The following is a 10,307-nucleotide window of genomic DNA, read 5'->3' as shown; positions in this document are numbered from 1 at the left end:
CAGGGACCAGGGCATCTGCATGGCCCAGTGTCCCCCCAGATACACCCACACTTGGAACTGTGTTCTCCAGTGGTGCAAACATTGTGGGTACCCAAAACTCCTGCACAGGGGCACAAAGAAACCCCCCTAAGCAGGGCATGCACAGCATGTGCCTGGGGGGTCCTGGTGCCCACGGGGCTGCGGCAAATGTGGTGTGGGTCCCCAGCCCCAGGGAATGCCCCCACAGCCCACGCCTACCACCTCCTCCTGCACCATCATCTGGGCACAAGCAGCAGCATCTCCACGGTGCCACGTGGACAGGAGGGTGCCCAGTGCCGTGTGCAGGCTGTGGACCCCTCCCTGCCAATAGGAGCAAGCCCTGGGAGGGGTGAGCACGGGCACCATGGTGGGAGGGGACCATTGGAGGTGTGCGTCACTGTTTTATAAATGTACAAAAGCTCCCTAATAAAGAGGCACAAGTAGGTCCGGAGCTGTCTGCATGGCTGGGGGGCACAGAGGTGGGGGGAGGTGAGTGTCGCTGCCCTGTGCATCCCCAAAATGAGGAGCTGTGTGTGCTGGCACCCAAATTGTCTGGGCTGGGCTGGAGCACAGTGAGTGTCCCAGGGCAGGGCAGTACTCAGCTGGGCTCTATCAGCCCCATGCAGGCGGTGCTGGGGGGGCTGTGCTCTCCCCAGCCCAGGAGCTGCCAAGAGCCCATAGGGGCTCTTATTCTGCCCAGAAAGGGCAGAACTGAGGGCTGGGGGCTGCAGCAAGTGCTCCCCATGCTGTCACGGCACCATGCTCCCCAACACATGGCTGGGGCTCCCCAAGAGCCGCTCGGTGTCGGGGTGCCCCAGCAGCATAGCTGATGGCCACTGGATCCCACGTGCGTTATCAGTGCCAGACACAGCCCCTATCAGTGTGTTGCTGCTGCCTGCTGCACCACTGCCCTCACAGTGCGCTGCCGGCTGCTGCTTCTCCACCAACCATCCCGCGGCTGGGGCACTGCGTGGGTCAGGTTGGTAGGAACGCCGGGAGCTGGTGGAACCTGGAGGCGGGAGGTGGAGGGTGAGTTCTGTAGGGTGAGAGCTGGGCTGGAGGGTGGGGGTAAAGGGGGAGTCTCCGTGCTCCAGGCCAATCTGTGGCATGGGGAGGTGCCCTGACCCGCTGCCCCGCAGGATGTCCCAGGACAAAGCCACCCTGATCCACACCAAGGTGGTGACAGGCAGCTGGTGCTGCGTGCTGCCCCGCGGTGAGGATGTGTCGGAAGAGCTGAGCGAGGAGGAGAGCAGCATCGCCCAGCGGGCGCAGCGCGTGGCACTGGAAGTGCTGGAGGATGCGCTGCGCAAGGACCGCGTGCTGATGAAGAACCTGAAGGACGTGGTGGTGCTGGCCAGGGAGGGAGGCGAGGGCTGGGTGGAGCGCTACGCCATGCTGACCGCGCGGCTGCTGCAGAGCCTCATTGTGCAGCTCCAGCAGGCCACCTTCCGCAAGAACCCATGCAAGGCCGGCTCCTACGCCTACGTCAAGAAGGACGCGTGGGACCGCACCATCTACCTGTGCCCGCTCTTCTGGCAGGCGCCCAGCGAGCTGCAGAAGGACTCGCAGCCCGGCACGCTGATCCATGAGGCCTCGCACTTCCTGGGCCTGCACGACATCACTTATGCCACGGCCAGCTTCAGGGCAGGTGGCGGCGGCACGGCCATCTGCACCGATGGGCAGATGCCCATCTCCGAGGCCCTGCGGAAGGCGCTGCTCAACGCCAACAGCATCGAGTATGAGTTCGAGATCGTGCTGAGGCACCGGCAGCCCTATTGGGGTGGCTGCTACGCCTGCTGTGGGGAGACGGCACGCAACTCCGTCTGCGAGAACGCGCTGCCCTGGGGCGGGCCAGCCTGCAGGCCCCAGAGGTGAGTGCGGCCCACGACTGGGGCGTGGGGTGGGAAAGGCCTCACGGCCGTGTCCCCAGAGCTAATAGCCCTCTGTCCTGCCCAGCGTGGCCGCCAGCACCATCGGGGACATGGTGCAGCTGTCCCTGCTGCCCACCCGGGATGCCATGCGGAGGTGCCTGCGGGACATGCGAAGAGTGGCAGAGGCCGTGGGCCAGTGCCAGCGGGCCGCACTGGTGGCCAACATCACCGGTGGGGTGGTGAGCATGGCAGGGGGATTGGCAGCCATGACCGGGCTGCTGATGGCCCCTGCCATGCTGGGCAATGCGCTGCTGCTGGCGGCTGTGGGTTTCAGTGTGTCCACGGCTGGGAGCTTTACCAGCACCGCCGCCACTGTCAGCAGTAGTGTGGGCTGCGTGCTGAGGAAGGGTAAGGCTGAGATGCTGCTGGAGAAGTTTGCGGCACAGGCTCGGGCGTTCACGGGCTGCCAGGAGGCTGTGGAGGGGGCACGGAGGCTGCTGAAGGCGCTGGGGCAGGAAGAGAGCCTGGATGTCATCCTGAGAGTGTTCCGGGTGGTGGTGGGGCTTGGGCGCAGCGTCTTCAATGGCACCAGCGCCTTCAGAATCAGCAGGGCGCTGGCAGGGGCCGGCCATGCCACCAGCCTTACCGGGATGGCCACCCATGTCCTGCTCGGCCTCTGCCTGGCCCTGGACATCTTCTTCATTACCAAGGACTCAGCACACCTGCACCGTGGTGCACACTCAGAGCTGGCGGGGAGCATCCACGTGGTCACAGCCATGCTGGAGAGGGAGTTTGGTGCCATTGATGAGTTCTGTGAGAAAATCAGGCTGATCCTGGAGGAGCAGGAGTGAAGGCCGGCACAGGGCTGAATCTCACAGGTGGTGCTCCTGCCCAGCTGCTGGTGGCGATGGGAGCCCTCCAGCAGCTTTGAGTGTGCACAAATCCCCAGTAAAGCTACTACACCTGCTGCTGTCAGCACTCAGCTCTTTGAATTCGGCTGCGCCCTGAATGGCACAGGGCAGGCATGGGGCCCACCACCTTGACACCACCCCCTGCCACATGCCCATCACCCGCTGCCTCACCCACAGGTGTTGCTGGCCCCTGCGGCTGCTCCTTGCCTGCACGCTGCCAGGGTTCAAAGTGCTGCCCCCGGCCCTCCACGCCCTGTGCTATTATAGAGCCCAGCATATGCCCACCAGGAGCACATAATGCCCTTTTGGAAGGCTGCGGTGAGGCAGGAATGCCTTCAGAAAATCCCCTGGAGGAAAGCTGTGAGCAACAGAGAAGTGTGTTCTCCTGCTCTGTGCATTGCTCTCTCCGCAACTGCATGCAAAAATACAGTACACAAATGTGCCACTCACACACGAACGGGCAATTGCAAAAGTCTCTGTTTGCTCAATTGTCACAGCTCAGTGACAGCTCAGGGTTTGTTTTCGCAGCCAGCTTCACCTGATGTCAGCTTGCTGCATTAACATGGGATGTTCTCCTGTCGGCTGATCAAACTGGGCTCTTCTCAGAATGAATGTATCTGTAACGCACCTGCACTGGCCTCGCTCCCTTCTGTCCCAGATTCAAATTTAAGGGGAATTAAGGATGTGCTCAGGGAAGATCAAAAATAGCAATATTCAGGGCCTGCTGATTGTTAGCATCCAAACAGTTAACAGCTGTGCATTTACACGCATGCATCCCTACAGCTTGAATACAAGGAGCAGAGCAGGAACGCCTGTATGGCCGAGATAGGTTTCTTTGGGAAAGAATTGCCATACAGCCCTGAGGGCTCCAGGGGTGTGCTGAGCACTTGTTTGCTAAGAGCAAGTAGGTTTAGCTGATTTCCTTGGGGATTTCTTCTTTGATGCAGGAATTTTGTGACCAATTGCTGAAAGCAACTGCCCCAGAAAGTGCTATTGCTGCAGTTAAGTGTGGCCAGGGGCCTCAGGCAGCCCCGCTCCCTGCCCCACAAGCTGTTGGAGCACCTTGGGGAGCAACAAAGGGTGGAAGTAGCACAGGGAGGGCAGGCCCGATGCTGACGTCACAGCTCCATCAGCACCTTGCTTTGGTACCAGCAGAGCTGAGGCAGTCAGCAGGAGCAGGAATTTACAGCACCAGGGACATTAAGGCAGCGCCCCTGGGAGGAAAGCAAAGCCATGGCTGTCACCTCACAGCCCAGGTACAGGGAGCTGCAGGGAACACAGTGCCAAAGTAAGTCAGCCCTCACCCTACAAGGGAGGGGAACACAGTACTCACGCCCCTCAGACAAGCGTACCCCAGGGAAGAACCAGGCAGAGGCACTCATTCATCTCTCTTTTATTAGTGTAAACATCCCCCCTCCTCTCCACTATTAAATACAAACCAGGAGCACAGAGCAGCTCCCTCAGTCGCTTTCTCCTTAGGAGATGCGCAGCCGAACCTCCCCTGGAACCCAGCAGTCTGGGGAGGGATGGGAATGTTGGATACCACATTTCCCCCCAGACCACGCAAGCAGAGCCAGGGGGAACAGAGGGGATCAGCACGGCCTATAGGCCACATCCCCGAGGCAGGGACGGCTCTTGTTGGAGGGCTGCGACCTCCGGTGTCCTATCGATACTGCGAAGGCCAAGGCGGCCCGGGTCAGGGTTCCCATGGGGAGCAGCTCACAGTATGCAAACACAGCAGGAGCCCTCCAGCACTCCCTGCACCCATGGGGGCTGCAGCCCACCTGCCGGCAGCCTGGAAGGCTCAGGCATCTGTTTCTTTGCCACGGAGCGTACATTAAATCCAACCTCATTATTGCTTTGTTATAGGGGCCCCACCCTGCTGTTCCAGGCTGCAGCGACACAGGGACGTAGCCCTGCCCACAGCGCAGGGCTGATGCTCCCTTTTGCCATAGGTTGCTACGAGGGCCTGGCCAAGGGAGCTGAATGAGCACCAGGCACAGCCCTGCATCATGGGGGGAAAGAAGGAAAAGTGGCATCCGCCCCAGTCCCGGCTGGTCCCTCATGGCAGTCACAACTCTCCCGCAGGGACTCAGTGTGGAGCAGTTCATGGGACAAAGTGAGGGCCTCCTCCCCGCTGGGCCAGCAGCGAGCAAGGTGGCAGTGGGCAGTGCTGGGGTGAGGAACTGGGGGTCCCAGCACACAGCTCAGCAGCAACAGCCCAGCTTCACCCCACGCTCTGCAGAGTTGCAGCTGCCCCGGCACCAGCCCAGGCTGGCAGACAGCCCTGCTCAGGCAGCGTTGGCAGCAATAGTGACCGCCATGCTGGAAGGAGGAAGACAGATTTTGGGCAGCAGATCAGGTGAGGTGGATGGTGAGCCAGGCAGGGCCAGCACCTCTGCACCCCAGGCTCAGGTGCTGTTTCCTTGCTCCTGCTCAAAGAGCACCATGGCCAGCTGGGAGCGAGACCCAACACCCTCCAGGCTGCTCTGCACGCAGCGGTGGTAGATCTCCTCACTGAGCCGTGGGTTGCAGGCCTGGTGCCGGTAGTGCTGCAGCAGGGCAGGCTCCACAGCCCGGAAGACATGAAGGTTGGAGTACTTGATGAACATATCGTAGATGTCCAGGGTCTCCAGGATGTCCTCATTCTCTTGCACATCACCCGCCATGCGGGTGCGTGCGGCCATGTAGTCAGCATTGTAGAAGCAGGCCTCATGGAAGACATCGCGGTCAAAGCGTCCTGCGTCCCGCAGTAGGTCCAGCGTGGCAGGCGGTGCCTGGTTGTGGTAGGCGACGGCAGGGTTGTAGCCCTGGAAGTGGATGGGGAAGAAGACCTGCCAGTTGTTGATGGTGTTCATCCGGCAGCGGTTCAGGAAGTCAATGGTGACCTCTGTGCCCACACCAGCCACGAAGAAAAGCGTGTCCACGGGATGCTTCTTGGAGATTATGTCCATGACCTTGATTTGGGAGGGGGCATCTGTCTTCACGCTGATCCACGGGATCTTCACCTCGGCGTACTTGCGCTCGTACTCAGTGATCTGGGCCTTCACAGGGGCAAAGATGTCATTCTGGGTCACCTGCTGGGCCTCGAATGGATCATAGATGAATAGGAAGGTGAGCACAGCGTTCTCGCTGCTCTCGAAGGCAGCTGCTGCATAGGTCTCCAGGAAGTGCGCAGCATAGTCCCGCTCGTGGGCAGTGAGCGGCAGGATGACATTGATGCGGCTGGCCTCCGTCACGTAGGGCATGGGGATGATCTCCACCTCGCTGAGGGGCCGCACCAGGTGCACGCGCTTGGTGACAGAGCGGCTGTGGCCCTTCTGCGTGACCACCTCCACCTGCAGGTCCAGTGTGTATTCCATGCCACGTGTAGGGTCAAAGCGCCGGTAGCCATTCACCAACTGCTGCTTGTGGATGTGCAGTACCGGCTGGTACTTGCGGTTCAGCTCCTCCATTGCTGTGGCCACCACATCAGCCACGTCAGCTAGGTCTGCGCCCTGCAGCTCACACTTGGGGGATCCGTCCACGCAGGCATAGACCTGATCCTCTGTGAAGTAGTCCCAGCGCAGCACCTCGAAACGGGTTTTGGGCTGGAACGGGGAAGGGATGCCAACAGGCCACGTGGCGCTGTGGTCCCCATCTGCAGACAGGCTGCTGGCATTCTGGATCTCAAGCTGCAAGAGGAGAAGCAAAGGAGTCAGAGCCCAGGTGGGTGCAGGTACACCTGCCATCTCCCACCACAAACAGCTGATCTCATCCCAGAGTGACATCAGGTCTGAAGGCCACTGTATGAGGGCAGAAAGGTGACCCTGACTAGAAGGCCCATGAGTGACAGCAGAAGAGCCCAGATCCCACCCAGCCCAGCCAGCTCTCACCTGGAGCTGCTGTATCTCCTGGTATGTCCTCTCCAGCTCCACCTGCGCAAAGTACTTATGCAACCGGTACATCTGGACAGGATCCAGCACAGGGTGGACAGTGAACGCACTCTGGAAACGGAGGTCAGTCTCCTGCTCAGGATCCACATTCTTCCCCAGCTCAAAATACTGGTAGCGTAGGCCCTGCATGAATGAGAAGAGATGGGTTAGAGCTGACCCAGACCCACAACCCCACCCCGCTGCATACAAACACAGCAAGCTTCAAGGAAAACAGCGCAAAAAGGCCAGTCCTATGGCCCTGGCAATCTACGGTGAGACACTGCCGGAGGCTCTGCTCTGTGCCAGCTCTGCTACAGGACTTACCTCGTGCTCCTCAGTGCAGCTGACTGCCGTGTGGTCAATGATGCAGCGTCCCAGCCACTCATCGGGCCGCGAGCTGAGGATGTCATTGCGGCAGGACTCCAAGTGCTGCTGCAGGCGTAGGAGGAGGCCGCGGGACAGCAGGTACCCAAAGCCTCCAGAGCAGTAGCGTCCCTCAGTGTCCCCTCCAATGAACTCCTCGGGGTGGCCCAGGTAGAGGTGGGTGTCGATGCTGAGGTGGGCCACCAGGCGGTTGATGCGGTGTGCCTCAGTGTAGGTGTCATCCTGCACCAGGAAGAACCAGTCAAAGTCATTGACGCAGTGCTCCAGCAGGTACCGGACGGTCTGGTACATGTTCCAGATGGGCCGCTCATCACCGTGCGTCACCACCGTCATGCCGTGGGGCACCTTGCGGCCCCGTGTGCCTGTGAAGTACACCAGGCGCTCCAGGCGGTGGGCCAGCGTGCGGTTCACGGCCACTGCCAACGTGCCCAGCGTGCTCTTGGAGGTCAGCACGCCCACGAAAAGCCGCTGCCGCATCCCCAGCTCCGTGCTGATGTAGCGAGTCCTGTGGGAGGGACAGAACCTGAGCTCACGGTGCCAGCACTGGGCCACATGCGAGTACAGCCAGAACCCAGCTGTCGGAACCGGGGGGTGGGGGAAAAATCCCCATCCCGCAGCCGCCCCCAGCTGCCACTCTCACAATGCCTTCCAGGTTGAATCCTTCCAGCCGGCCCCCAGGCAGGAAGCGACCCCCCCCGTGGCTCCCACGCTCACACAGTGGCCCCATTCAGCCCCACGACTCCCCCCGCCCGCCCGCCTCCTGGCAGGGGACAAGGAGGGCCTTTCAGAGCTCACTCCATGCCATCGGTGGGGCGAGGGCTGGGGACATCGGGGTGCTGGGAGCCGGGGGGAGCAAAAGGGCAGGCAGGGATGGGACGGAGCAACAGGGACAGGAGGTCAGGAGGAAGCAAAACAGCAGGAATACGCCCTGCAGCAGCCCACGGGGCAGCGAGCAAAGGGCAACACAGCCCGGGGAAGGCAGGCAGGAGGCGGCCGCCCCACCCAGCCCCTCCGCTCGCACCCGCCGGGCCTCGCCCCGCACCCGCCGCCCCCGCCCCGCACCTGACGGCCTTCTTGGCGGCCCTGCCGGGGCTGGGCGGCCGGTAGGGCACGACGCGCGGCTCCCAGCTGTCGGCGCCCAGCCCGCCGGGCACGGCGTTGGGCCTGCGCGCCGCGTTGGCGTTGTGCAGCCCTCCGGCCGGGGGACCTCCCGGGGAGCCGTCGGAGGGCGGCGGGCGGGCGGCGGGGCGCGGCGGCGGCCCGCAGGGCTCCTCCACCCAGGTGACGCTCAGCAGGCTGAGGGTGAAGCCCAGCGACACGCCGATGGCCACCGGGCCGGCGGGCCGCAGCACCGACAGCACCAGCGACAGCCGCATGGCCGCGCGGCTCCGGGAGCGGACGGGACGGACGGGAGCGGCGGGGGCGGCTCCCCCTACCCGCTCGCGGCGCCGCCGTCCGACGTGTCACCCCCGGGCCCCGCCCCCTACGTCACGGAGGGGAGCCAATGGGAGGAGCCCTTGTCGCTGACGTCACGACGCGGCGCGGCAGGGAGAGGGAAAGGGGCGGCGTGGGGGCGGGTCGCGGTTGCTAGGAGACCGCGCGGCCTAGCGCCAGGCCCGGCCCTGCCGCGCTGCGGGGAGGCCCTGCGGGAGGCGGGAGGGCAGCCAGCAGCTCGGGGCGGCGTGGCACTGTGTTCCCAGCATGCCTGGTCCGGGAAAGCGTTCCCAATTAAGGAGCAATTAAGGCCTTGAGCCTTTCGGAGCCCCGCGGGGCCAAGCTTCGTGCAGGGCCTGGACGAGCGCTCTGCAGCCGTCAGCCTCAGTGCCACGGGGCCCCACAGGAGGAACGGGGAACTGCTTAGGAACGGGAGAAGGGCCGCTCGCCCCATCGCCAGCACCTCGGGCTGGAATCTGTCCCATCCTCTCTGCACATGGGCACAGCGAGGGGCCCAAGCTGCAGGGTCCCAGCAGGCCCTGTTATGTGAGGGAGCAGCTGGCAGCGTTGCACAGAACGTGGGACAGTTGTCCAAATGCGGCCCATTCAGAGGCATTCTTCTCCTGAATAGGCGAGGAAGTGGAATAGGCAGAGGCAGTCGCATGGAGAGCAGTTTAATGGTGCCAGAAGGGGAAAGATGCAAAAGAAAGAAATGAGCGGAGATTTTCCATGGAAAACAGCCAGAAAGCAAATGGGATCATAAACAGCCAAAGTCGCTTTTGTTTTCTGTATGCACAGAAACACGATAGAAATAGATATATTTGATTTCCTTCCCAGATCCAAATATTTAATGTTGATCACCTTACACGAACCCAGATAATTCTACACTTGTGATAGAAAGAGACGTTTGGCTCTGAAAGTGCTCCCATTGGCCTGGGCTTGAATTCAAACACAGGAAGGGACCGGAAACAGCACCAATCCTTCAGAGCCACCACACAGAGCTCTGAAAGCTGAACCAAGACAAAGCGGTGGGCAGAGCAAGGCCCTGCAGCAGCCTCCCTCCCTCACAGCCCATCGGGGTAGCAGCCAAGCCCAAGGCACTGAGCATGGCCCCGAAGAGCTCTGAGGCGAAGCAGTCTCCCCGATCGTGGCACTGCTCCCTGGCTAGCCCTGGCAGCTGCAACTCTGGGCTTTGTCTCAGGCTGGCGTGGGGCTACGGGGGGCTGCCAGGGGAATGGTGCCGCTGCCAAGAGCCTGCTGCCTGCCAGGAGGGGCCGTGCCTGGGGGCTCTGACAGCTGCAGCCGGAAGATGCAAGCCAGGGGAGTTCTGCCTCTGTAGAGCTGCTTGTCATTCCATTTACCCCGCTTCCTGCCTGGGTGAGCAGCAGCTGTGGGTTCCCCACAGACACATGCACCTTTCCCTTTTGCTAATTTCCCCGTGTGCTAAGTTCTCCATGTGCATGCTTTAAAGCAAGGCCCAAAACACAAATCAGTGCACACTGCATGCCCCAGTGCTCTCTGTAGTGCACAGTCAAACGCCTCAGTGCACAGCCCAGTGCATGCTGCTATGCACAGCGCAGTATACGTCTGAAGTCTGAATGCATGCTCTGGCACGTGTCCCCATACACTCCCCAGTGCAAGCCCTATCGCACAGCCAAGCTCTTGCCCCAATGCTCAGCCCCAGTGCACAATCAGGGCATGTCCCAACACACATCCAGGGCATGTCCCAACACACATCCCCAGCACCACTCCGGCCCCGCCCCGTCGACGAAGCC

General features: G+C 61.8%; 2 protein-coding genes across 2 annotated transcripts; one reads left to right on the top strand and one right to left on the bottom strand.

Annotated features, from left to right (window-relative positions):
- Positions 838–4,075, top strand: LOC110400147. Its single transcript, XM_021399828.1, has 3 exons — positions 838–1,047; positions 1,158–1,889; positions 1,975–4,075. The coding sequence occupies exons 1-3, from the start codon at positions 848–850 to the stop codon at positions 2,738–2,740; spliced, it is 1,698 nt and encodes a 565-aa protein (XP_021255503.1). The 5' UTR covers positions 838–847; the 3' UTR covers positions 2,741–4,075.
- On the bottom strand, positions 4,178–8,567 carry CHPF (chondroitin polymerizing factor). The gene is made up of 4 exons (XM_021399827.1): positions 8,161–8,567; positions 7,039–7,603; positions 6,676–6,858; positions 4,178–6,474 (listed from the first exon to the last, which is right to left on the bottom strand). The coding sequence occupies exons 1-4, from the start codon at positions 8,472–8,474 to the stop codon at positions 5,212–5,214; spliced, it is 2,325 nt and encodes a 774-aa protein (XP_021255502.1). The 5' UTR covers positions 8,475–8,567; the 3' UTR covers positions 4,178–5,211.

The sequence above is a fragment of the Numida meleagris genome, chromosome 5, assembly GCF_002078875.1.
Source record: "Numida meleagris isolate 19003 breed g44 Domestic line chromosome 5, NumMel1.0, whole genome shotgun sequence".
NCBI lineage: Eukaryota > Metazoa > Chordata > Aves > Galliformes > Numididae > Numida > Numida meleagris.
Note: the sequence above shows the minus strand (reverse complement) of the source record. Positions and strands in the feature narration are given on the sequence as shown.